The sequence below is a fragment of the Acomys minous genome, assembly GCF_964271855.1.
Source record: "Acomys minous genome assembly, chromosome: 8".
NCBI classification, from domain to species: domain Eukaryota; kingdom Metazoa; phylum Chordata; class Mammalia; order Rodentia; family Muridae; genus Acomys; species Acomys minous.
The window spans coordinates 10,421,184-10,448,270 of NC_140489.1; the positions used below are offsets into that span (position 1 = coordinate 10,421,184).

Below are 27,087 nucleotides of genomic sequence, written 5' to 3' on the forward strand. Positions count from 1 at the left end.
AAACTACTAGCTCTCAAATAGCCTATGTACAAAAGAAACAAAGTCATATATGCTGGAGTTGTGTATATAGATACATGCAAAATACAGAAAAATGCAGGAGCCCAGCAGGACCATAGCAACTAATTTGAGGTGGGGGCTAAGTGCTAGGTACACTTTGCTTTTTACCAACCAACGACCACATTAATTAGCACTACTATCTCTTGTACTATTACAATAAATATTTTGTGTGGTTGTTTTTCTCTGGTTTTAGGGGGTTTGGTATTTTTGTTGTTGTTGTTGTTGTTTTCGGTTTTAGTTTATTAGTTTGAGGGGTTTTTTTATATTGGCTAAAGCAGACAAACAAGCAAATGCAATGAGCATTTTAGCTGACAAATTCTGAGTCAGTTATGGGTGTCCAAAGCAAGTTCTGCATATACAAGTTTATCTCTTGCTCTTCCTTTTTAAAAATGTTTGTTTCCTATGCTCTAGCACAGAAACCCCAGCCCCATGCAGCCTGTCAGTGACATGTAGCCGGCAGCTGTGAGCCTAAGGCTATGATTTCATCACCACTCCCCCTCCCTCAGTGTCTGCAGTGTACCCATGGGGGAGCATTTTCCCTTTTGGTCCTTAAGAGGCCCAGAAAGCTAATGCGCTGGCCCATGTTCTAGGGGATTAGCTGCAGGCAACAAGAGCTCCCGGGAATGTGACTTGAGATAGATGCTGGCAAAGGGGACACAGGCCTCTAGAGAAATGCAGACACAGCAGCCTGCCTGTGTCTTAACTGTGGAGCCTGCTGGCCAGCTGGGAGCTGGGGGACCTTGCTGTATGCATTGACAGTTTGACTCTCAAGCCCTACACAACGTTACCAAGTACCTTCAGGGGCTAAGCTGGATGTCCTGTCCTGGCATCAGATTGCTAAATCGGTCAGGTAGTGCACGGCACTCTGAACTCCTCAGAAGGCCTCTTCTCCCCAAGGGACCCCAAGTCCTGCTTGCATACAGAGCTTCAGACCTAGCTAGGGAGGCCCCTTGCAGCTGTCATAGGCTGTCAGAATCTCAGAACATGCATAGGGCTGAATGTGTGACAAAGATAATATGATTACATCCACATCTTCAGAGAAACATTTCAGGCTCAGAGACCCTTCCCCACAGAACACCAAAAAAAATTTTTCTAACCCTTTTTAAACTCAGCGGTCTAAAGTCTCATCTACCTTTGTCTTCCCTTGCAAAGCCACTTTTTCATTTACTGGGTAACTGTCTCCTCTGAGGAAATGAGGACCAGTTTCCTGCCATGACTTGAGGCAGGAACAAACAATCTGAGATGAGCTAACTAGTCCTCTATCTTCATGGCCAGCCCTTAAATCACTTATGCCACGCTAAAAGTTCAGCTATGTCATCCATAGGAGTTGTGGAGTGGGCTCTGCACCTTTGAGCACCTTGAGGCATCAGGCAAGGAGTTCACAAATGCAAAATATTTTTATGACAAGTATGAGCCCAAAGCAGCATCCAGCTGGATGCTCCCTACACTTGTTCTGCAGCCCAGGCTTACTTCCATGAGGAAACAGATAGCCTAAAGGCAACACCAATAAAATCTAAAGTTGCCTCCGGAAAACAGCCCCCACCTTGGGCAGGGGGTGGGGGAGAGTTTGCCCAACCCCGCCTTCCTGTTTAGCCCTTTCCTCTGGACATAAAAATGTTGAGAAGAGCTTTCAAACGTGTCCAGAGGCGAAAGACCTTCCTAGAAGGAGTCACCTCCGCACGAGGCAAGGGTTCCTCGCCTGCCAGGTATTGTCTATTTTGTTCTATTTTAGATATCAAGACTTGAGCCTTGCTGTCCTGGTCTTAGAGAAGGGGGAAGTGGCTACAGTCAGGGTTCCGAGGTCGTCCACCCCAACCCACCCCACCACCGACCCTAGGCAATTCTCCAGCCCCTATCAGGAGGGTCGTAGCCAGCATCCTCAGAGGAGGCAACAGATACTAAAGGCTCCCTTGGCTACACACAGAGAGACGGGGCAGGGGCACTAGCTCGTTAGGATTGTGTGACTGCCATTCCTCTAGGAAGCCCCTTCCTCAAAAAAAAAAAAAAAAAAACAGAGAACAAGAGAGAATTGCATACATGCCTGGCAGGGCACAGGGCTTGGGCTGCTGGTTCTCCGAGGTCACATAGGACACCTCACCCTGGGAGGGATCAGGGCTCCCTCGGGGATGGCCGGCTCCCTGCCCCCTAAGGGGCAGTGAGCCCCAGCTGCAAAAAGAAGGGCTCCAGTTAGTTCCATTCTGGAAATTCTACAAATTTGCAAATTCGCTAAATTAACATGGTAAGAAGAAAAGAGATCATTGCACAGACCTTAAAATCGGATCCTGAGCCAGGCATTTGCTCCCTTGCAAGGAGAAGGCAGACATCTTGTCTCTAGGCTACCTGGAAGGAGGAGAAGAGAAATCACTCACTGAGTCAGGAGTCCCCCTGTCTCCCTGGGCCCTTGACCCAAGTCTCATTGCCACCAGTAGACCTACTGTGTGCTTGAAGCAGAAGAGACTGGGACAGCAATTGCTGACTAACGCCAGGATCAAAGAGGTTACTATGGACTGTATTCAGCATGAGAAAGAAGGGACCACCCTGGAAATGTTCCAGCATTTGTCCCTGGCAGGGACGGTCATCAGGAGAGGAGACTAGGATGCCAAACTCCCATCAAATCTGTATCTATTTGCTGGGGAGCTTAGTAGGGGTCCTCCATGAACAGAAGCCTTGCCAAATGCTCAGGAGCCCATCTCAGGGCCAAAGAGCTTTCTTTGTTTGGCCCTCGACTAGGCCCACATGAGGTGGCAGTGTACCCCAAGCCTCACGTTCCTCTTATCCAAAGTAGGAATTTTAGAAAGCGAAGCCTATACGGATTATCCTAAGGAATGAAAGAACTGGTGTGTGAATTCTCAACCAGTCAGGCCCGGCACATGGGAAACAAACAGAAGGGCAGAAAAGCCATCTCAAAACAGAAATCCTGTTCTGGGGACTAGGCAAAGGGACCGGGGAGTTAGCACTAGATGGTTCCTCCAGAGCTAAGGAAATACGTTTATCCAACAGATTTGAGAAAGAAGCGGGCTTCGAGTCGAGAAGGACCACAGGAGATCCACTTGGACACTTGTAGCCAAGGTAAGGAGGGTTAGAGGTCCCATGCTGGCCTCTGCCCAGTGAAAAGGATAGGGTGTGGCCATGCTCAGGACTAAAGGTTAAAGGTTAGTGTGGACGTATTCTGGGGTACTCAATACCTTTGTTCTAATGCTTGAGCAGCTATAATTAGTGGAGCCTCAGCCAGCTGTCTTATCCCATCCTGTCCCTCTGCTGGCACCAAATAAGCCAAAATGAATTGGGAATGACAGCACGAGCCTCTTGGGGAGATGGAGGCAGACACTAAGGCCCCCACTTCTTTGTCTGGCTGACTGTCAGACCACGAGACTGACCACATCAGCAGCATGGAATGAAGGCAGCCTTTGGCCACGAGGCCCTCCAGGTCCCCAAATGGCAGCTGCCTGATCCCTGTTGGGCACCTGTTTTTGCCTGTGCCATCTACCAGGGGAGGGGGAGAAACCTGGCTCAGGGCCCTAGCCCTGCCTCTACCTTCCTGGGAGCTGGGTCGTTAGCGCCAGGCCCTCCAAATGGCACTTAAACTCTGCCAATGGTAAGGTGCTCCTCCAAGCAAGGCACTGGAGGCTAAGACAGAACAGAGCACCGGGCAGATTTCACTAGGATGGAAAAGGTCTAGTTAGCCTTATCTGAGGCACGGAGGCTCCAGTTGTGACTGGACCAGCCTGAGTCTTCTGCATGGCCGTACCCTTATCCTTTACAGTGTAGTCATCAGCCACTCTGCGACGGGTCAGAGTGGTTTTAACTGGTGTAGGTCTGTACTCTTGCCATTGATAATCAAGGGTCTTGGACAACAAGTCCCCCCATTGACTCTAGTGTACTCTCTCCAATGTATGGCTTGCTCCCCTCATGGGGCTAATAGGAAAATTAAAGTTGACACCAGCCGTGCAATGTTGTCTAAACTAGAGTGGGTGCTCTGAAAGCAATAATCAGATACGGGCTAATAACAAAAGCAGGCCCAGACTCCTGCATGGCTTTTCACAGTTTACATTTCCATTCAAAATGGGAAAACTGCGGGATTGCGGGGCCAGCCACCTTCTCCCTCTGTGTCTAGCCCCACCTCTCAGAACCCTTAGGGTGAGGTCTTCCCGCCTTAAAGCTCTAAAACACTGCCACCCCAATACCTGCTGCCATCAAGGCACATGCATGCTGGCCTCACAGCACCAGGCATGGCAAAGAGCTTGCCAGAGCAAGGCAAGGAGGTGGGGAGTCAAGGCGGGTGCCAGGAGAAGTCAATCCGTGCTTTCAGCCAGTGCTTAGAGAGGGAGACACTTCTTCTAGCTAGATAAAGCTAGGACAGCTACTACGACTGAGGGAGGGCAGGAAGTCTCTGTGCTCCATTGGCTCTTTCAGGCCCTGCCTGTGCCTACACAACCTGGGTAGCCCTCAAGCACCACTCAGAAACTCCATAAGAAAGTAAAAAACAAACCAAACCAAAAAAAAAAAACAAAAAAAACAAAAAAAACAAAACAGGGAAACTGAGGGGCAGGAAAAGAAAGTCATATAGAAAGTGTGGACGCAACAGGGCTAGCTAGCAGCTGCGTAGACTTCCTCCCTCTCCAATCCCCTCCTCTGCCCACATGCCTTGAAAGGAAAGTTTAGCCTCAGGAGCAGCTGATTGGTTCTGCAGTTGGGGCAGCCCAAAGTGGAAGGGTGAGCTCCCGCATGGCTCCACAGCCCCTCCCCACAGTGGCACACTCTCCCCGTCCATGGTTATTCTGGGAGAGTGATCCAGCTGCCCCCCCGCCCCTCAAGCTGCCAGTTAAACATGGATGGGCCAGGACACAATGCTGCTGGGTCAAGGGCGCCGCTCTGCCTCTACACGACTGGGCAAGCGACAGGTTGAGGGTCCTCAGCTAGAGGCTTCCGACCCTGGTAGGAAACCCAAGATTGAAAGTCTTCCATCTACTTTGATTCACTTTCTACCCTGAGTCATGGGATTCCCCCCTCCCCCATTCAAAAACATAGTTACCCCATCATGGGGTTGAAGGTCTGATGATTGAAGATTTCTATCCAGACTACAGGGGGCAGGGGGGGAGTCTGCTATGCTTCCCTGAAGGTTGAAGGGTCTCCTATCTCAGATGCCCAAGTCAGGGTGGAGTGCTAGGCCTAGATGTGGGCTGGGCCCAGCCTGCTCTCTGCAGACTCTAACGGTGCTGGGCCCTGGCATCTGACCTGAGCTCCTTATGGGGCATCTGGGAAACCCTGCTGAGGGTTTTGTTGTTCCACCTGGCAAGGTCACATCCTGACCATGGCATTTGTAGAATAAGTCTAACAAAATAAGTGAACAACGTAAGTGTGCCCCTTGTTGTCCTTGTGTGTCTCCCCTTTTCCTGGCACTTCATTTGCTTCTGTGCCACCAGAAGGCCAGGGCAGTGGAAGAATGACAGAGAGATATTTATCCTGAGGCCACTTCTTCCCTAAGACCTGGTGGCTGTGTCCCTCACACTTGAATGTCCTATGCAAGAACTCCAAAGTGCAGGGTCTTTATCTGACCCTCATCCTGTAGCCAACACCACGGGTATGGCAAGGCAAGTCTTAGAGAGCCATGGCTGTCCTCATCTCTGCTCGGCTTTACCCTCCTCCTGGGATCTTGGGGGGCTCCCTCCCTCCTCCCTCCTCCTCATCCTCACCTTTCCCCTAATTCCTCCAAGCCCCTGCCTCCCACCCGTGTGCAACACTCAACTCGGCTCCTAAACATCTCCTCATCTCCTCTTCCAAGCTCTATTTTTAAAATCAGATTTCCTTTACTGTTCAGGGAAAGGTATTCGCTGAGGGATTTGCCCCCCCCCTCCCCCCCCCTCACTGAACCCTTCATAGATGCTCCGTGGCAGCCCTGACCCCATTGGCCACTTGCTCAGAGGCAAGCAAGGAGCTGACCTGACCGAGTCTTGGGGCACTAACAGTGGTGAGACTGGGGTGTCTGTCTTGAATGTTGTGGGGTAGAGGGTCCCACCAAAGACCCGAAGGGCACCTCCCAACCCTAAGTGCTAGATCCAGATTTTCATAGAAATTTCCCAATCAAGGAAATTAGGTAAGGTTTGAAAGCATCCATTGAGATGCATTTGAAGGAGCCTTTTCCTTCCACACATCCTACAGGCAAGAGGGTAAAGAGGCGGAGAGCAGAAACCAGGTGAAGGCTACCGATTGTCAAAAGACATCAGAAAGCAAGGATGGCATTCTGACACACCCCAGGTCCACCCAGAGAGACAGATACCTGAGAGCTGGGCCACCTTGCATAGAATTTCCTCCGCTTGTTACAGGAAGGGTTCACTCACTCCAGCATGGCCTTAATGTTCAGGGCACGGTGTTTGCCTCCTGGCTGCTGATGGGCTGTGTGGTGCTAAATCTCCAGTTCTTTGGGGTCCATGAAAGATGCCTAAGCCACAAGAAAAAACAAAGTAAGAATAGGGCTGCTGGGTGAACTAGTGGGCTGGAGACTTTGAAAAATACAAAGCTCTGAGAAAGAACAAAATCAAGATGGGTTTTGGGTATGGGGTGGGGGGAGGCACATGTGAGTCAGGGTTTTCTAGAGAAATGCCTGAGGAGAAAACAAGGAAGGAAGCTGTGGATGGTGAACATTTTTATTTCATGCAAAACAATTTAGGCTCTCGTTCCCCAAGCACATGGAGCGATCTATATGTTTTCAACACAAACTATACTTGCTCCAGGCTCCATTTAGCACTGAAGCTCTTGGGTTTTATGTCATGGCCATGAAATGTGACAGGTTGGAAGCTGAGAGTGCCATGGTTAAATGAGGGTATCACACAAAGACAGTGGAACTCTTGAGCGTTATGGGGAAATGGATGAGAAAACCTTACACGGGGAGTTTTGTGAATAGATTTGGGTTTCTGGGGTAGAAATCTGGACTTTATTTTGAGGGGTGATGGGATCAAAACTTTCTATCACACTAAGGGCTTGGACTTCTGCCAAAAAGTTTAAAAAAAAAAAAACCTTAATGGTGAGATTGTTTGCTTGTGGGAGATAAGCTTGTAGAAAGCATGATAAAACATATTTTATGGCTAACAGCTTTGGACTTTATTATTACAAGCAACAAGAAACACTGAGAAATCATAAGTAGGAAAGTTAACAGGCACACATTGAAGGATCATGCCCAAACATTCTGACTTTATATGCTGAGAGAATGCCAAAGTCTGACTCTCAGGGCACGCCAAGGAGATATGATTAATGTTGACACCAAGGAAAGGTTTTAATTACAGGAGTTACATGGCCGAGATGGGGACTGTGTAGAAAAGTTTGGAATGTATTTAGAGGCTCTGACGGGAGGAGGTTTTTGCACATGCTTAAAAATTTGATTTATCCAATTCTAACGGAGTGACATGGTGAGTGTGTGTGTGTGTGTGTGTGTGTGTGTATGTGTGTGTATGTGTGTGTGTGCGCGCGCGCTTGATAGATACAACATAGCACAGTTATGAAATCAAATTCTCGCCGTATGCCAAGAATCTGGACTTTTTATGTCGTGCACAATTAAGAGACATTGCAGCGTTTTTAAGGTGGAGTTACAAGCTCAGATTTAATGAACTGTGCTAAGACGTGTGAATTTTATTCTAAGGGATGACATGTCAGATTAGAATATGACTCGAAGAAGTTTGGATTTAAGCCAATAAACAGCTTAAAGTGTAATGGGGGAAGATTTGTTGGTTGTTGTTTTTTTTTTTCTTTTTCTTTTTTAATAGCCCAGCCCAGAGGTAAGTGACATGATAAGATACTGCTGTGTCTGTTAAGAATTTGGGGCTCTATGCTACAAAGAAACTTTGCAAGGTTTTACATGTGGGAGTGACGCCTTATAGTTTACGAACTGAGCAGAGAAGAGCCGATATTATAACATGGCTAGAAGTGACCCCTGTGCACATCAAAGGCACTATTGCATCCTGAGTGAGGGTGAGGTGTCGTTTGAATCCTTTTGCGGGGGTCGGGGTGTGCTTGAAATTTGGCCAAGGAAGTTTTAAGGAGTGAAATGGTCAAGCGTTTTGCCTCCAAAGGAATTTGATGATTTAAAGCATGCTTTATGCTAAGGTGTGTGGGTTTCATGAGCAGTTTAATGTATGGGTGAGTGTCCACCGCTCCCTTGGTACTAGGGCACGCAGTGGGGTTTCTGTGCTGAGAAGTGGGGGTCACCTATAGACAGGGCTTGGACGTTACAATGAATTTATATAGCATGTCAAGTTTGACACGGTGTTGAGGAATATGAGAAGTACGCTGTCCTGCCATGCTGAGGAATTTGGATTCCCGCCATGGTGAGATTTTAGGAGAATGACATCATGAACTTTGCCTGTTGGGTAGGCTCAGTCGGCTGAGAAATGCATGGCTTTATGATCACACTGTAAGACTTGGTCTCATAGGTAAGGCAGAGGCTCTGTGAGGCTGTGAGTGGAAGCAGAAGCCAGGGCATGCATGTTGCAGGAAAGGCAATCTTTTGTTGTCATGTAAGAGCTTTGGGTTGGAGGCAGTCAATGGTTTCTGGAGTGGTCTGTGAATCTGTGGTTTTGTATTGGTTAGTTGTCGATTAAATCGCTTGGTTAAAAAATTAATTTATGCCAAGCAATTGGAACTTCATAGTATAAGAAAGAAATGTGGTATCGTGTGTGTGTGTGTGTGTGTGTGTGTGTGTGTGTTAAATTGGGAAATCATGAGATAAAAATTGTTTATCTTGCTAAAAGTTTATTCTGATATCCAGGCATGTTAATATTTTTAGGACATGAGATTTTTGGTTGAAAGTCAGAAAGGAGAAAGATTTGATGATCATTTTGGTTAGTGTATTTTAAATATAGGCGTTTTATTTAAAAAGTGTGTCATCTAGTTTTAAAATCAGATTCCTACAAATTTAAAATTGAAACCATGAGCCATTTTGAGTGGGAGGCTTGCTGAGATTTTTATATCTGACAAATGAACCTGTAGATGAACTACTAAAAAATGTTACATTTCTGAGGAGGAAACACATTGATTTGTACACTGTGCTGTGCATGTTTGTGAGATGACTGTCTGGACACAGGCTTAGAAACTGTGATCTCTACCTCCAAGAATGACAAGTCCTGCTTGTGCACTATGCTAAGGCCTTTCAATTTTAGCCAGAAAATGGGTTTTGGTAAGTTTACATGTCAGATGTGTTTATACAATAGGTTTGGATTTAATATTGCAGACAGTAAATAAACAGTGAGAGGCTTTAATCAGAGGGGTTGCACGATCAAATTTAAGTGTCATGCTAACAAGGGTATGTCTAATTCTGAGAAACTGCAGATCCAAATTCTGTATCCTGCTGGAAGGTTTGGACTTTAGCCAATGGGAGTTTTACATAAAGGACAGCATGGAGATTTTTGTTTATTTGGTTTGTTCTCCCTTTCTTGGATAGGTCAGCCCAGTGGCCCTAAAAAAGAAAACTGAGAAGTAACAGAAGATGGTGAATTCATAAAGACAATAGCTATATGGCTGAGCTATTCAATCACTAGCTTAATTTGTTTTGCAAACCAATACATCCCTTTAAATTCAATTTCCGTGCACTAAACTCTCCCATGGCCAGATCTTGAAAAATTACCAGACAATCAAATTTCAAAGGTCCCATGCCCTTCTCTCATCCAACTTCGTACCTCTGCTCGATATAGCCCCAGACCAGAGGAAATGAACAGTGACAGAGAAAAGGGGACACTTTTGAGAATGAAAAGCTTGGCCCTGCCTGCGAAGAGGGGAAACTTGCAAAGATAGGATCCGAGAGGCATGCAGAAATGTTTCCATGCGCAGAATTGAGGCCAGATGTTTGAGGGCTCCAGGAGCCCTGCAGACAAGGGGGCAATCCTGAGAGAGGAGATTTTTGAAAGGCTGGGAAAGGTTTTTGGAGACCTCCAGCTCTGCGCTGGTGAGAATGTGGCTTTGGACAGAGATAAAATTAAGAATGAGAAATGTCCCCTTCCCCCAACCAAGTGTGACCTAGGATGAAGCAAGGAAAGTGCAAGCTTTCAGCACACAGTGGGCATTTTATAAAAAAATTTATGGGGAGAAAATTAAAACCAAAAGCTATGTCTTTCTCCCATTTATTTCGGCGTGGAGCCTGGAGGAGGAAATAAAAGCTATTTTTGGCTGCTGACCCAACTGCCAGGAGAGTGGCCAAGTGCCCGATTTCTCCTCTTTCCCTAGAGTTTCTGAAACAGCAGGCATCTCCCTACCAGACTCTCGCCTCCAACCAAGCACACTGGGCTGGCTCCAGACCACCAAGCCTGCCAGCAATGGCTTCGAGTGGCACCGAGATGTGACCCCTTGTGACTTTCAAGTGAATAGAGACAGGAAGGGAAACTGACCGGGCATGGGTACCAGGGCAAAATGGGCCAGAAGCGTGCCCTGCCAGGTGCTTGCTTGCCACAGAAGACGCTCTGGGCCAGTTGTTCCACAAATTTATGGGCTGTGAATTTCTCATTCCAGTGGAGGAAGTAGGCAGGCGGGGCGGTCAGACTCCGCCTGAGAGGCAGGTCAGGGGTTGAAAAAGTCTTTCCCCTCGAGGTGCCCAAGTGACCAGAGGAGGAGGCTGCGTTAAATGCAGGAAGGATTTCTCTGGTTTCTCTCTGATTCTAATTACTTTTGCTGTCTGGTTTCTCCTTGAGATTCTGATCCTGACATCTCAAGACCCTAAATTGCTGCTTCTCTTCCTGCTTTTATTCCTTCTGTCCCTAGGTTCTGATCTCCAGGGTTGCGGTCTCTGACCACACACATCACAACCTTACCAGTCTTCAGAGCACACTCCTTTCCAACCGACGACATGATAGAACCCTCTGAAGACTCATTTGAGACGATGATGGAGCTTAAGAATCCATCATCAAAACAAATGGAGTCCTCCGAGGGCTCATCCAACACCGTTGAGGAGACACCAGGCAGCAGTGAGGTGCAGGCAGAGGTGGAGGCGGGCTCAGACAGTGGCCCAGCCCAGGAAAGCAAGGAGCCACCCAGTGGCCCTCTCCAGGAAATGCAAATGCTGCCCACTGATCTGCTCCAAGACATGGAGGAGCCATCCAGTGGCCCACATGAAGAAAAAGAGGATCCACCCAATGACCTACTCCAAGACATGGAGGAGTCATGCAATGGTTCACATCAGGAAGGGGCGGATCCACTCAGTGAGGCATCTGATGACTCAGATGAAACACCATCATTCAATGTATCTGATATCGAGTCTGAGCAAGAAGATGAGACTGACCTGGAAGATGACAGTGATGATGAAGATGATGATGAGGATGAGGATGGTGATGATGAGGATGAAGATGATGAGGATGATGATTATGATTATGAGGAAGAGGAGGAAGAGGAAGAAGAGGAAGAAGAGGAGGAGGAAGAGCCCAGAAACTCTGCAGAAGAAGTCATGTCCATGATGGGGTCCATCATCTCACTGTTCCTCAGAATGCAAGACCTCAAAGAACAACAGAGAGTGGCTGAGCAGCTCTTGATGCAAGCCATCAATGAAGGCCGGCTGCCTGCCATCAGGCACTTCTCTGGAGATCGCAGAGATTACCACGAGTTCATCGTGCTCTGCCAGATGACCTTACAGAACTACCCATCCATGATCTACAACGAACGCCTGCGGGTCAAGTTTGTCATCTGTCACCTGTCTGGCCTAGCCTTAGAATGGGCCAATGCCCTGGTAGAGGAGGACAGCCCCCTGATAAACAACTACACAGCCTTCCTTGAGGCCATGTCCGAGAAGTTTGAGTATCGGCAGACACTGCGTGTGGCAGAAGACGCCATGTTCAACATCAGGCAAGGGAACCGCTCTGTCGCCGACTACATCAATGAGTTCCAGAGTCTGATACCCACCTTAGGCTGGCCAGATGATGTCCTGCAGGCCCACCTGTGCCAGGGGCTCAATGAAGACATCAGGCACTACCTGTTCCGGATCCCTCAGCCGAATTCCCTGGAGAACCTTTTTGTGCTTGTCCTGCAAATTGAAGACAAGCTGGCAGAGCGAAGGGCCGTGCTCAGGCTGCCCCCCGAATCCCGCCCACGAAACATGACCTGGATTGACTCACCTGCCCCGGAGAAGTGGATGGTGAGCAGCTGGCTGCCCAATGAGTATGATCCTGACATCGACCGTGATCACATCTTCCTGCTGCTCTTGGTGAGGGTGAGCCCCTACCACAGTGTCGCAGTGCAGGCCCTGGTGGACTCGGGAGCAGAAGGGAACTACATGGATGAGAAGTTTGCCCAAGAACACTACGTGGAGCTCTACGAGAAACCCTATCCACAGACAATCCAGACTGTGGACGGCTCCCTGCTCGGCAATGAACCAATCTGGCTGTACACCGAACCTCTAATGTGTGTCCAACAGAACCATTACGAGTACATCGAATTTGACATCGTACCTTCACCCAACTTCTCTGTGGTCTTAGGCATGAAGTGGCTCCGAACCCATGCACCCCAAGTTGACTGGAACAGAGGCCGTTGCACCTTCCACTCTCCCTACTGTCTGAAGAATTGCTTCCAGCCACCCCCGCCATGCATCGCACTGGAGAACTACAGCATGAGCCTACTGCCCGGATTGCCGCACCCGTACTCAGACCTGGCCGACGTGTTTAACCCGAAGGAAGAAGCTGATGATGAGACTTCCGACCAGCCAAGCTCAGACGGATCCGATGATCTTTCTGAATCAGAGCCCTCTGAGCTTCAGCAGGCTGGAGACAGTGATCATCGAAGAGGCGTCCGTCACAGGCGTCGTCCCAAAAAGTCCTCGAAATCTGTGAGCGCCAGGATGCAAGAAAAAGCCAAGGAGCAAGAGCAATACTGGGTACTATATGACATGCTGCATGACAGACAGGACTACATACAGATGATTCCAGAACTGTTTGACCAGTTACATGGAGCCGCATGGTTCACAAAGCTGGAGCTGCTTGGGGGTCAAAAGAAAAAGAATGTGGACTACAGCCTCACTGGCACGGAAGACACATGGAGAGCAGCCTTCGGTCTGGGCCTCGACCAGATGAGATGCTACCGGCCCTTCACACAAGACTCCTATTCCAACGAATCAGAAAACGTGATTCACTTAATCCTAAAAGACATCCTAGGTCTCTTTGTGATTTGCCACGGCCGAGAGGTCCTGGTCTACTCAATGAGTCAGGAGGAGCACTTCCTGCACGTCCGCCAAGTCCTGGTCCGCTTCCGATACCACAATGTCTACTGCTCACTAGACAGAAGCCAATTCCACCGCCAGACCGCAGAGATCCTAGGCTTCGTGCTATCCCCCAAAGGGGTGAAACTCAACAAGACTCTCATGAACATCATCACGGGGTGTGCTGTCCCCATGAGCAGGAGGTGCCTACAAAGCGTCATCGAACTTGTCTATCCCTACCGCCACTTCGTAGAGCACTTCGCCGTCATCGCAGAACCCCTGGTGAGGCAGCTGCTGAGCACAGAGCCCTACTCCTGGGGAGAGGAAGAGCAGGAAGCCTTCGAGTCCCTGAAGAGGGCTTTCCGCAAAGCCCCCGTCCTCTACCACCCTAAGCCTCAGAACCCATTCTACTTGGAAACAGGCGTTATCGACTCCTTCCTGTACGCCTCCCTGATCCAAACCGACGAGGAGACTGGCAAGAAAGCCACCTGCGCTTTCTACTCACGAAACCTCTCCCCAATGGAGGTGGAGTACCCTCAAGTGGAGATGAGGATCCTTCCAATCCGGGCTGCCTTCATGGTGTGGTGCCGCTACCTGGAGAACACCGAGGAGCCCATCATGATCCTTCTCAACACAGAGGATCTAGCCTCCCTGAATAATGACAGGCTCACCGTACTTCTCCCCGGGCATTGGGTCTTCTTTTTCTCTCACTTCCATTTTGACGTTATGGAGCTGCCTGATCAAGATGACCCCCGAGCCCTGTACCTCAGGAGAAGTCAGAACCAGAGAGGCTTAAGAGGAAGCTTTATGAGACCATTGCTGCTTCTTGCCATGAGGGGAGGTCATAGGGACCCGATCTGCGAGTCCTCAGACTCAGACTCAGACTCAGACTCAGACTCGGAGGACAGTGAAGACGAAGAAGAACAAGAAGAGAACAGGCAGGTCATGGTGCAGGAGCTACTGTCTGCCATCCCAATAAACCAGATCCTCAACATCTTCCTGGCCCACTTCAGCGTGGCCCAGATCCGGGCCGTGGTCCTAAACTTCTTCCGTGCCATTCTCTATTGGAAAAGTGTCCTGGGTGTGGCAGCCCTCCTGGTGATGCTGAGGGTGAGGCGGCACCTCTCCCCACTGCCTGCCCCCTCTTTGGAGGTGGCCAGGCCTCAGCACGGGCACACACTCCGACTCGTCCTGGACTCTACCCTCATCGCAAGCAGTGGCATGGCCACAGCCATTGTTCAGTTGCTCAGCCAGATGCCTCCTCTAGTGGGTGCCAACACCCTCCCAGCTCGAGAGCTGGCTGAGCTGTTCCTGGGCCCAAGGTGCTGGCATCGGAATGCACTGCATTCCCGCCCCCCACGGGGCCTGCGATTCACTCCTGGGTTCTGGTTGACCCTGTGTGAATTCTTCGGGGTCAGAGCCAACCCCGAACAGGACAGTTTCCCTGACCTCCACCAGCACCGATACCTGGAGCTGCACGTCGTTGGTGATGAAGATGTCGTCTTGCGAGAAGCCCTGCAAGACGACCTGCAACGTTACCGTCACTGTGGCCTGCATGACGGCCTGCAAGACACCTCGCAGGACGCGCAGGACAACGACGTGCAAGAATTCCTGCTTGACCGAGAAGCGGTCACCTTCCGCCCACGGAACCTGTTGGACCCAGAGGTCCTAGATTTCCTCAACAACCGCCTACTCTACATCCTTGGTGCCGACGGCCGGCTTACCCTGCTTAGCAGAGATGAGGTGGCCAGGGCCCTCACAAGATTCCTGAGCATGGCCTCCAGAATGGCCCTGCCTTCCCCAGCCAGGGAACGGGAGAGGCTAGCGGAACTGTCTGACTCAGATGACGAACTTGACTGAACACACACACCAAAGTGTCTGCTATCTTCCCTTGTGCCTCAGCCAGCTTCGCTCAAATCCAGCACCCGCTTTCGCCACTCTTACTTAACCCAAGGGGAACCCCACTTGTGAAGGGGGCCACAACTTCACCTCATCAACCAGCAACGTCATCTGTGCTAAACAACTTGCCAACTATCAGCGTCCCAGAGCCAGCCAAGACTGTGCAACCCTGTCCTAACTGTCCGGGCCCCAGGCCCACATCCGGGTGTGAGATCAAGGAGAGGAGAAAACAGTGATGAGCAGTGATGACCCCTGTCACCCCAGGCTAGATGCAGAGCAGACACAACAGGCGCAGCCAAGCAAGCAGATGCCAGGGACCCCACCGCCACCACCACCCAAATGGCGTGCGGCCACCTGTGCATCCTGGGACACTGACCTTGGGTGCTTCACTGACTTCTACCTCCACACCGGTGCTCCAACTCCCCTGGGCCCCACCCCCACCCCCTCCCCTCCTCCCGAGGTGCTGTGGTGCCATGCCTCCCACAACCCCAGCTCACCCGGCAAGCAAACCCACCCCCACCCCCACTACCTGTCTGGTCTGGCTCCATTGACACTTCATCTGACCCTGAACTCTAATCTTACCTGAACTCTGATCGCTCCAGGGGCATCTGACGTACCAGTGAGACTTACCTGATGGACTTGCCCACCCTGAATGCCCCTGAGGCTCAGGGGACACCACAAAGGGTGGTAGGCACCAAGTGGGGCTCCCTTTCCCTCCCCGAACTGATATGTGGACAGTGCAGGGGCCAGAGACCTCACATAAAGGAGGGAGCCCCTAAGAGACACTGGTGAAGCCCCAGATGCCCAGCCACCTGTGCCAAGGAGCCAAGAGTGCTTTGACCAGACCACCGCTCTTTGCCACAGGGAAGAGACTCTTTCCATCCTCTTCCATTCCACACCTGCTTTTTGCCCCCCATGAATAAAGAGAATAAAAGATTATCTAACTCTGTGGTTTGTTCTAAAAGGGAGGGGTGAAAATCAGGAGATAGGTTTGGGGAACAGCGAGCCATAGAGGAGAAAGGATGGTGGGTGCAGAGAGGGTTGGGGTGGGCAGCTACAATGATGGGAGGGGCAGGGTCGGGAGGGCATGACTCTCTCACATAGCAACAGGCTTCTCTCCTCCTCCTCCTCCTCCTCCTCTTCCTCCTCCTCCTTCTACCTCTTCCTCCTCCTCCTAAAGAGGGAAACCACTCCATTGCCCCTGCCTCAGGCTCATTCCAACGAGGGGCTACACATGGAAAATGGACACAGGGTTCATGGGGCAGAGGGAGGGCGACCAGAAATCCCTGTTCTCATCTGGGCCCAGTCTTTGAGTCACATGAGAAATGAGCGACAGCTGACTGTGTTCAGTGCCTACAGCTAAGGAGGGTTTATGGGTACTGTCTTGAAACCATTCCCACACTTGCCCCCAATGGAGAAGGGCTGGGTCCTCACCTTCAAGCTGGCTATCATGAGGGCATATTTATTACTCTGGGCAGGGGAAAGGGAAGGGCCTTCTGGGAGAGTAAAGGAATAGGGGAAATGTCCCTCACTCACAAAGTCTATATACCTCCTACCCAACAGCAGCCCCCCCCCAACACACACACAGGAAGTGTGCAAAAAGACTAAGAGTATAAAACCAAGGACCCCCTCCCAGTGTGAACTCAAGGATAGTATGGGGGTACAATACACTGGGCCCTCATACTCTAGGGACACTAGCTCTGCCCTTTACATCCTGCCTGGAAACCTGGCCCGGAGTTAACCTGAAGACACCCTTCTCTGCCCTGATAATGTGTCAAGGCCCTGGCTACCCAATGCAGTGTGACAACTTCCCTCACCTGCTTTCATCTCCCCCATGCCACCTCCAGCAAGAGGGTTGCGCTTAGGTCCCAGAGAAACATTCTTGAGATCACAACACCACCCCCTCTGTGCCTTCTGCAGCCCACACTGGGATCCACTGTGCCCTATGGGTCCTCAGGGGCAACTGGCTACTGCCTCCTTAACAAGGAATCTACCCCTGACGGTAGCACCTGAAGATCATGGGCAGGATCTCAGGCTTCAGGTCAGGGGATCATCCTCTCCTGGTCTTAAGGAAGTTGCCAATGGCCCCAGGAGGCTCCTGAATATGGGGCAACCTCTTCTCGCCTCAGTTTCCCTGTCTGTCATGCAGAGCATGGTGGGGGCTTCTGTGAGATTTCAAAGGGATCACAAAGTGCCCAGAGCAAGCAACACAGTTTTTACCCTCTATCCCATCCAGAGGCTTTCTGTGCTATCTATTCAGAAAATCATGGTCCAGAGAGGGCTATAGAGAAGCACAGGCACAACAGGCCTGGGAAGACTTCCTATGGCTTTTATCCTCTCACGTAACCTATAGTGTCTGAACCCCACATATAGCTGACATCACAACAGCCCCCCCCCAGAGACAGAATGTCCTATCTTGTCTGTTTACATATCTATAATAGCCCCCAAATGACTCAGCATGGGACAAGGTCAGAGGTTTGGCTGCAGTTAATTCCAGTATCTGCTTAGTAAGCTGCTCACAGAAACCTCTGGCTCAGAGTGGCAGGGGGACTACTTTCCCACTAACTTGCCTTCCTATTACCTGAGGTGGGGAGAAGCAGGGGCAAAGGAGAGGTCAGTTTCGAGACAAGATGGGTCATCTGGGTCCTTGGTTCCTCAAGTACTTCCTGCCCACCATGACACTCTGCTTGGAATTCCTAAGAAAGGTCCATGACCTTGAGGTGGGACTGGGGTCCCAATGGGGGAAAAGAAACATACCAGTCCTGTACCCTAGCATAATTTACCTGGGGACCCCACACACAAAGCTGGGACTCAAAACCAAAATTCTGTCCCTGCTTGGTGAGACCTTCTCTGGGTACAGTGGATGAACAGATGACCCTTGAGTCCCTGCTGCTGCCAGGGCACCCAACTCCTTCCACTGCAAGAGTGAGTAAAGGGGGAAAAAAATGAAGCTCACCAGTGGGCTGGCAGCCTGGCAAGAGGTTGCCAATGGTGTTGACCACAGAGGTGGGCGCATTTACCCACAACCCACATATACACAAACTATGAAGAAGCAATAAAGGCATGCTGGCCTACCAATCTGCCCAGCGGGGGCTTTGTCCCCATTTACGGGAGAAGAAGGCAGCCTAGGCTGTAAAGAGAGCCAGTGACGCGCTGAAACGGTAGGTTATCAGTGGGTTATCATGGAGCCCCTTATAAAGAGAGATTAAAAAGCGGGACACAAACCTTTTTTTTCTCCTAAGAGAAAAGCAAAGGAAGAAATTGGTGTGAAAGTCCCCACTAGGTGACGATGACATCACTTCCACCCCTGGCTGCAGACTCCACCCACTGAGGAGGTGCCCCCCCCTCCCACTTCCCGGAGGAGGCTTCAGTCCCCATCCAGAGAGTTCCCACAGCATCCGGGGACAAAGAAGAGCACAAGGCCCTCCCTTGGCCACCCCTTCTTGCCTGCGTCCTCCTCCCCTTATAAGATGCTCCTGCAGGCTCCAAGCCAGGCATATCATCTCGAGAGTCAGTGACAGCATATTCTCCCACTACCAGCCAGCAGGACAGGATTTGTCACTCCCTCCTGCAAGTGGCCATGGGTCACACTAGGGGTCCCGACACAGGACCCTGAGCCAGGAGTTTTACCAGCTCCTAACCAGGCTGGCGCAGAGGCAGAAGATCCAAGTACACCTGGGCAACCTCGGTTGGCACCATAGTAAGAAAAGGAAAGGTAAGTGAGAAACTAACACCACCCACACCCCCAACTACCCCCACCCACCTTGAGCCCTGCCACTGGGCCCCAGGGGACCATTTGTTACGGTCTATGCCCATCAGACATGATCTGAGGCCTGAACAGTGAACCTCGTCTGGACGTCCATCCACCTGTGTGAGCACAGGGAGCAGCAGGACCATCCTGACACCAATGAAGGATACAAGGTGCGCAGGTGGGAAGAGGGAGGCGGGGATGGCGAGGAAGGGAGCAAGGAAGGGGAGAGAGAGATGGTGGACACGGGTGGGAAAGGGAAGGGCGGGGCCTGGGTCCTCCTTGTCCCACTCTCAAATCCTTTCACAGCTTCAAGGCTTCCCACTCGGGGCACTCCCGTGTGCCAGGGCTGGCTGCCATAGCGGGCTAATGCAGTTAGTGATGGTAGCGTCGCAGGGATGGAGATGGGTCCTATCTGCATGCAATGGCCTGAGTTCCCAGGGTCCAGAAGAAGGTCTCTATGCCCGTTGCTCATCGTGCTATTGAAGTTTCTATGGGCACCCCAGCCTGGGCAGGGTGTCACAGAGGGGGGGACGAGGTGATTCCTGATAGTTCGTAGGGGATCCAGAGTTTGTAGGTATGAGGTGAGACGTCTCCAAAAGGGCTCAAGGAGAGAGTAAGAGGCCGCCTGTAAGGGACCTCAGCCTCCTGGTCATAAAAAAATAATCCTGGGTAGAGGCAGAGGCCCCTCAAGGAGACCCTGTTCCAGGAGCGCGCTGGTTAGGCTCAGCCCTGCTCTGTCTCAGCCCTGCCCCCTGTCCCGGAAAAAAAAAAGACTCCATCTCTCTAGGATCCACCCCTCCTCCATCCTGTGAGCTGGGTCCCCTCAGGGAGCTTCCAAGAGAGAACAGCTCCTGGGATCCCAGTGGGAGAAGCCCTAGGGTAGGCCTAGGATCGACCTCTGACCTGTCTACCCTTGGCCACAGAGTCAGAGGGTGACCCTTGGCCCATCCCCAGGGAATGTCCCACGAAGGATTTAGCTTTCCCCCTCCAAGAAGAACCTCAGAGATGGCCCAGCCCTAGGCATTCCCCTCCAGGAACTTGGAGAGCTGTAGGAAAGGAACAAACACATGCCAGGAAACAGCAAGCCGGACGATGCACCCCGGACAGCACAAGACGCAGAGGAGGGTCTGGAGACCACGCGCGGTTGAAGGGGGTGAAGAAAGGCATCATATAGGAGCTGAATGGCTGTGCAATCAACTCCTGCATGACGCCGTTCCCACCCCCCAACTTCTGACTACGATGAGACCCTCCTCCTCCTCCTCCTCCTCCTGAAAAGAAGCAATGCAAGAAGCCCGGACGACAGGTAGGACAGACTCCTGCTACTAGTGACAGCCAGGGACAGCCAGCCCTAGGGCACCTGTGGCATTGTGGGACTCTCCCACCCCCACCCCCACCCCGCCACTTATCCAAACTGATCTCTTATAAACTCTGGAGGAGATCCAGGTGATGTAAAGAGGGGAGAGGGAAGGAAGAGGGAGGGGAGAGGAGGGGGAGAGGGAGGGAGGGACATCTGCTGGCACAGGAGTGCCAGGCACACTGCTAAGGTAGATTCTGCGCAGCCGCGGCCTTCCCAGGCGCGTGTCCGGTGGGCTCCTCTGGAAACCTAGAAAGGATGCACGGGAACCAGCAGGAGCTTATGCAGCTCCAGTTGGAACCCCAAAGACAATGTGTGGGTTAGCAGCTGCTCACCGGTAAGGGGACAAACTGCAGGCACAGCTAACTGCGCCTTGGATTCTCTGAGGGGGAGAGAAGTGTCCTCAGATGGGGTTTAATTACACGCTTCTATGAGTAACTAAAAACAAAAACTGCTCTTTGCTTGCCTGTTTATGTTTGTTTTTGAAACAGGGTCTCACTGTGTAACCCAGAGTCACCTTTGAATCTCCATCTTCCTGCCTCGGGCTACCAGGTGGAGCTCTGACTGACAGGCCTATGACACCGTGTCCAGCTTGAATGGCACATTTGCATCAAGGTTATATATGAATAAAGTACAAAAGAGAAATGTCTTTCCTGTCCCAGTGTTCTTTCTCGACTACCACACGAATCTTCCCCACTGCCAGCTTCGCTTCACACTTGCCCACCTACGCTGCCGCCAGTCTCAACACAGGGGCAGTCAACGAACCCTTTTGAATAATGGGGTGAAGCTACCACATTCCTTGGGAAAGTATGTGAAAGTAACGGTGGGAGGCCAGACAGAAGACAGGTCCCAGAAGGGCTGAGGGCAACACAAGTGGGGAGGGACTCGGTGTAACTCAGGTAGAAAAAGAGTTGCGTGTGACCTGCAAGTGGTAAAAGGTTCCTGCAGTCTGACAATGTGGCAAGAGAGACTGCAGAGAGGAGGGGAGAAGGGATTCTACATACCATGGGAGACAAGAGGGGCCCAGTGACGCATGACAGAGGCAATTCCATGACACAGAAGGAAGAGGGTCTCAAAGTGACACAGGTAGGGGGCAAGCTATATGGCTCATGGGAGTCGAGAGGGTTTCAGAGTAACCCTTTGTAGAGGAGGGGGTTCCATGACACATGGGAGAGAGATAAAGGACTTGATATGCCAGATGAAGAGAGGAGAACACAGATCTCACATGTGCATGCACAGGAGGGTATCCACAACATATTGGGGAGACTGTGGAATTAAATTAAATGTAGCTACTTGGGGGGGGGAAAGGCCCCATGATGTACAGGAAGGAGGAGTAGTTTAGTGACATGTTAGGGAGAGAATCCATGATGCATGAGAGAAAAAATATAAATCTGGTGTGCATGGGAGGGAGGTCACATGATACATCAGAAAGAGGAGGGGCTTATCTTGACCTTTGTACACAGGGAGCTCAATGTGCCCTGGGAAAGAGGAGGAGACCCTTGACACAGGAAGAGAGAGGGCTCAGTATGACACTGGTAGAGGAATGTGTCCATGACACATGACAGAAATGGACTAAACGGGACACATCCGAGTTAAGTTAGTCTGTGACACGGAGATGAATGTCACAGCAGCATACCTAGAGAGGTGGGCTCCGCGAACTAGGGGACACAAAGGTCTCAGTGTATTACACGCAGAGACAGGACTTCATAACCCGAGAGAGGTTCTGTGTAACACATCAGGGGCGTGAGAAGAGTTTGTGATGACTAAAAGGGATTGTGAATCTATGTGGCACATGGTTTGGAGGTACTCATCTGAACCTCAACATGACACGAGTAAAGGAGGGGCCTAATGTGAACAGGGAGTAAGTAGTGGGAAGCACAGGTGCAAGGGGTCCCACGTGACACAGAAGATGGACTTCTTGTGACACAATACTAGAAAAAAATGGGGTGGCACCTAATTCTATATAACGCATGATGACTGAAGAGGGTACTGAATGTTACCTGAGTTGAGAAGAAACTCACTGTCACATGCATGAGGGCCCAGTGAGACAGACATCAGTATTGCATGGTGAGAGCTATGTTCCCTGTAAAGTGTCATCAGTATGACCCATGAGTGGGGCGGGAGATGAGTATGAGGCAGAGGTGTGTCATGTCACATGGGTAGAAGACCTCTAACTACTACACAACAGTGAAGGACACTGTCAGAGTTGGAAGGAGCTCAGGGTGAAACAGGAACAGAAGTTGGAGTCCACATGATGAACCAGTGAGGCGAGGCTAAGCACAGAACATGAGATGACGTGCTCTCCATGACACATGAGTGGGACTAGGCCAAGCAGGACACAGGATCAGGAGAGGTACTCTGCAGGATGCATGGATGGGGCTAGGCTAAGTATGACACATATCGGGAGAGGCATTGTATGGGGCGTGTGGATGGGGCTAGGCTCACCGTGATACAGGATGGAGAAAGGTACTCGAAAAGATACACGAGAGGGAAGAGGTTAAGCCTGACATGCTGTGGAGTGGGACACTACAGGACACGTAGGAGGCACTGGGCTAAACATGACACATGTTGAGGACAAGTGCTCTCTCTATAGGACACATGGGAAGGCTTGGCTAAGCATGACACATGTTAAGGAGAGGTGCTCTCTCTACAGGACACATGGGTGGGGTTAGGCTAACTGTGAGACATATGGGCAGAGGTATTCTATAGGACACACAGGTGGGGCTAAGCATGGTCCATCATGAAATTTTCTCTCTAAGACACACTGGTAAGGATAGTATAACTTTAAAACATGAAGGGAACAGGAGAGAACTCAGCGTGATGCCAGCATGAGCCGTAAGAAGCAGTGTAACACACGAACACAGAGGATCATGGGAGTGTAGCATGGTGGGAGGGGTCTGTCTGAGTTGAAGGGGACAGGCATAGTGAGACAAACAGGTGTGCTTCTTGTAAAAACATGGAAGAGAAACTTACTGTGATCAGGCATAGGAGGTGGGGCCGAGTGTGACACATGAGGAGAGACTCCTCGGTGTGACTCAAGACCCTTACTGTGAATCATGGGCGGTGGGAGGGACTGTGTGTGTGACATGGGTATAAAACCTTCTGTTTTGACATACAAAGGAGTCTAGATGAGAAACACTTTTGAAAAGGAGACGCAAATGTCTTGTGGGAAGGTAAAGAGCTCAGAGCTCTGAGTGTCATTGGGAGAAAGGGACCTGGGATGACACAGGGGAGGAATGAGGAACTGTGGGACACGTGACTGAGGAAAGACGTAAGACGACACTTGATAGCGAGGTAGCGTGATCCCATGTGATACTTGGAAGGGGAGGGGTTCTGTGTGAGACATGAGCAGGTAAGAGAGGGGTTGGGTGCAACACAGTAGAGGAGCCCAGTGTCAAAGTGTCACACACAGGTAGAAGAAAGTGAAAGTGTGATACGTGGCTAAGTACAGAGCTACATGTGACACACGTGCGGGAGAAGCGCTCTGTGTAACACATTAGTGAAAAGGAGGGTTCCATAACAATGGAGGAGCGAGGACGGGACCCAGCAGAAGGCAAGGACTCAGAGTGACAATGACTGAAGGGAGGTCTGTGTGACTAAGGGGAGGGGACAAAGGTTCAGCGTGCCACAGGGGAAGGAGGGTTGTCATGGGATCTAGGAGTGGCGAGACATGAGAAAAGACTCCACGTGCCAGGAGAGGTGGGGAGGGGTCTTGGTTAGAAAGCATAGGTAAAGTTTTGACGGAGGGACATGAGGTAGAGTGCAGGATGACAAATGGATCTGTGAGGAGTTCAATGTGGCACACACAGGGTGGAGGCCCTGTCTATATGACACCCAGGAAGGCACTGTTTCATGTAACTATACGGGGGTGAGGGGGGGGAGGAGCTTAGCATGACCCATGAATGGAGAAAGGGCTTGAGGGGACATATGACACTCAGGGGGTGCGATACCTAGGTGTAAATGCAGACAGCGGGGGGAATTGGTGTGAAACACTGAAGAAGGGACTATGCAATTCACAAGCATGAGGTCAGCGTGCCCTGTGAACAGAAAAGGTAGTATACAGACTGTGCTTTAGGTAACACATGAGGGACGGAGTGGGGGGGGGAGGGGACATCAGGGAGTGGGACTCAATGTGACAGGAAGGGTGAAGGATTTGGTGGAGCACACAGGTTGAGAAGGAGCTCCACATGACTGCCGTGTCCATGACTCAGTGGCTGTGTAACTGAGGCGAGGGACGCCAGGTGACGTAAGTGGGGGCAGGATTCAGTGTCACTTGGAAGTGGGGGCTGCGAAGTGATACATCACAGGAGTGGGAGTTTGATTTGACACGCAAGGGGCTTGTGTGACACATGAATGGAAGAACTTGATGTGACACACGTTCCTTGCTGACAGGGAGGTGGGAGAAAGTCTGCACATGGCCTGACAGGAGTTTGCATTAGAAACTCCAAAAAGGGGCGGGGGTGGCCTTGGTATGACATGAGTAGGAGAGATGGCTACATGCAGCTTGGGAGAGGGTGACACAGGTGAAGGGGGAGGCATGTGAGTGGAGAGATTGTGACCACAGGAAGGGGGGAGGGTCTGTATGACACAAGATAGGGCAGAACTCAGATGGGGGGGGGAGGGCCTCACGAGCCTGGGTGGGACACTAAGAAGCAGAGTGGGCTTTTCTGCAACAGAAGCTGGAACAGACACAGCTTTTACTGTGGCCTCAGTCGGGAGAGCCTTATGTGAGCTCTGGATACAGGAGAACCTCTGTGTGACATCCAAGTGTGGAGCAACTTGGGGTGACATGAGGGTGAGAGAGGGACTCGGGGTATCGCACCTATCCGGGGTGGGGAAGAGGTTCAATATATCAGGAAGAGAGGCGAGTCCAGCCACACATGTGGGGTAAAGCCTTTGAGACACACGGCTACAGAGAGACTCGTGAATAAACAGATGGCTCTGTGTAGTTCTCAACTAGGAGCAAGGCGCAGTGTGGCACAAGAATGAGGGAAGGGGACTCGAGTGATAATTGCGTGGAGGAGGGGCTTACTAGGACATAAAAGGGGGGGTGGGTCCTTGGTATGACGTAACTAGAGGACGGTATGGTGGACTCATTAGCAAGACTCAGCCTGACTTGTGTGCATAGGTTAGAGGGGCCATCTGGTAACTGTTGCAGACTCCGTGAGACACAGTGGAGGAGGGGCTCAGGGTAACACACAACTGAGAGAGGGGTTTGATATGGCGCCTGACACTGTATCTCAAGAGGAAGAAGACGCAGTAGTCCGGGGGGGGGGGCGGTCTGACATGAATGAGAGGCTCCTGAGGCACAGCTAACCTGTGGAGGGGACTTGGCATGAGACACAGAGGGCATCAGTGTGACAAATGGGTAGGAGGAAGCCTGTGACAGGAGAGCAGATACTGGACCTAACGTAACATGGAGGTGATGAGCGTAGGCGTGACACGGAGGGACTGAGCATCACACGTGGGTAAGGAGGAGGGAATGAATGTGACCCACGAATGGGGAAACTTCTCAGGGTGACAGAACCTTCACGTGACTCACCATGGGGGACTTAAGCAGGTTGAGGAAGTCAGTGGGACACAGGAGTGGGAAGCAGAAATACGTGACATGTGAGGAGAGGTGGGGGCTTAGGGTGACATACATTGGTGGGGTTCTGTATAACTTGAGCTGAGGAGTGGGTTACACCCCTCCATAAGCATCTAAAGATTGACCGCCCCCCCCACCCCCGAGTAACTGTGGTGCCCTGGGTTGAAGGGATTGTACTGAGGCCTCATCCTCAGGCCCCAAGCAATCAACATATCCAACCCAACTCCAGTTCTGAATTTAAGAAAACATTCAAGGACATAGACCACAAAGGATACAGAGTCACCCCAATAGTGCCTTCTTGAGAACCCTGGAACAGCCCCTGAAGACCACCACAGTGCCCAATGTTAAGTACATGCCAAGCCTTAAAGGAAACCTCAAGTCACGTGAGCCCACCCTTCTAAGAAAAATTGACAATTTCTCAGACATAGGAACTTCCAAAAGAGATGATTAACAGCACATGAACAAGAAAACAAGGATTAGTAACAACAGACAGAGCAAAGCCCATTCACCCTGGAGCCCCAAAGTGCATAGAAAATAGCCCAGGAACCAACCCCCAGCCAAGCAGACACCCAAGAGTGCTGAGCAGAGACCAGGGTACAGAATACAAAGAAACAAGGCTGCTAGGGAACAGGGACCTGGGAGGGAACCATCTGGGAGGGTCTCATCTCTGATGGTCTGAGCACATGGTACCCATAGGTAACAAAGATGGGACATAGGACTCCCCTTGCAGATTCATTTGGCAATACCTCGGGAGAGTTTGTATCCACAACCCCTCCCTGCTTCCGTGTCCCCAAGAGGCCTTGACACAGGGCTCTCTTGCCATCCAGCGGCTTGAATGTGTCTCCCAGAGGTGCGGACTCCCAAGGGCAACGTCCATCTACACGATGCCTGGCACAGGGCCTGGCACACAGTAGACCTTCACCGAATGTGGAAACGAATGAATGAAAGCCTACCATGTACAAGGCCCTGGCCGCCAGAATGAGCCCAGAAGCGAGGGTGATGGAGGTGAGGTAGGTGATGGAGGCCGGACTAGCCAGAGGTGAGATGCTGTGCCCAGGATGATGAAAGAGGCCAGGTAGAAGTGATGAAAGTCATGAAGAGGAAATCCATGGTGACAGGCATGCATGAGATGGATCCCCCAAAACAAGATAGGCAGCAAGAAAAAGCCAGGACACAGGCTAAGCCTGGAAAACCTCTCTCTGTGAAGGCCAGTGTGGGCCATGATTCTAACTTGATCCCACATCCCAACCATTCAAAACGACAGATCATTTGTTATCCCC

The 27,087-nt window shown here is 51.0% G+C and overlaps 1 protein-coding gene and 2 long non-coding RNA genes across 9 annotated transcripts in view; 1 reads left to right on the plus strand and 2 right to left on the minus strand.

Moving 5' to 3' along the window:
• LOC311603597 overlaps window positions 1-2,256 on the minus strand; it is a 38,296-nt gene extending 36,040 nt beyond the window's left edge. For all 7 annotated transcript variants that reach the window (XR_014781167.1, XR_014781168.1, XR_014781169.1 and 4 more), the window contains exon 1: window positions 2,099-2,256. This is a non-coding gene — a long non-coding RNA (uncharacterized lncRNA). The remainder of the gene's footprint in view (window positions 1-2,098) is intronic.
• RTL1 (retrotransposon Gag like 1) lies at window positions 18-24,822 on the plus strand. Its single transcript, XM_084792556.1, has 4 exons — window positions 18-1,763; window positions 3,058-3,126; window positions 10,798-20,169; window positions 20,712-24,822. Exon 3 carries the CDS (start codon window positions 10,883-10,885, stop codon window positions 15,074-15,076), a length of 4,194 nt encoding a protein of 1,397 aa, XP_084648682.1. The 5' UTR covers window positions 18-1,763; window positions 3,058-3,126; window positions 10,798-10,882; the 3' UTR covers window positions 15,077-20,169; window positions 20,712-24,822.
• Window positions 2,332-12,039, minus strand: LOC311603598. Its single transcript, XR_014781174.1, has 3 exons — window positions 11,929-12,039; window positions 6,335-6,496; window positions 2,332-2,397 (listed from the first exon to the last, which is right to left on the minus strand). It is a non-coding gene; the product is annotated as an uncharacterized lncRNA (long non-coding RNA).
• Window positions 24,823-27,087: the final 2,265 nt, after the last annotated feature.

Coding starts and splice junctions, on each gene's coding strand:
- RTL1 (XM_084792556.1), top strand. CDS start 10,883: ATGATAGAACCCTCTGAAGACTCATTTGAGACGATGATGGAGCTTAAG.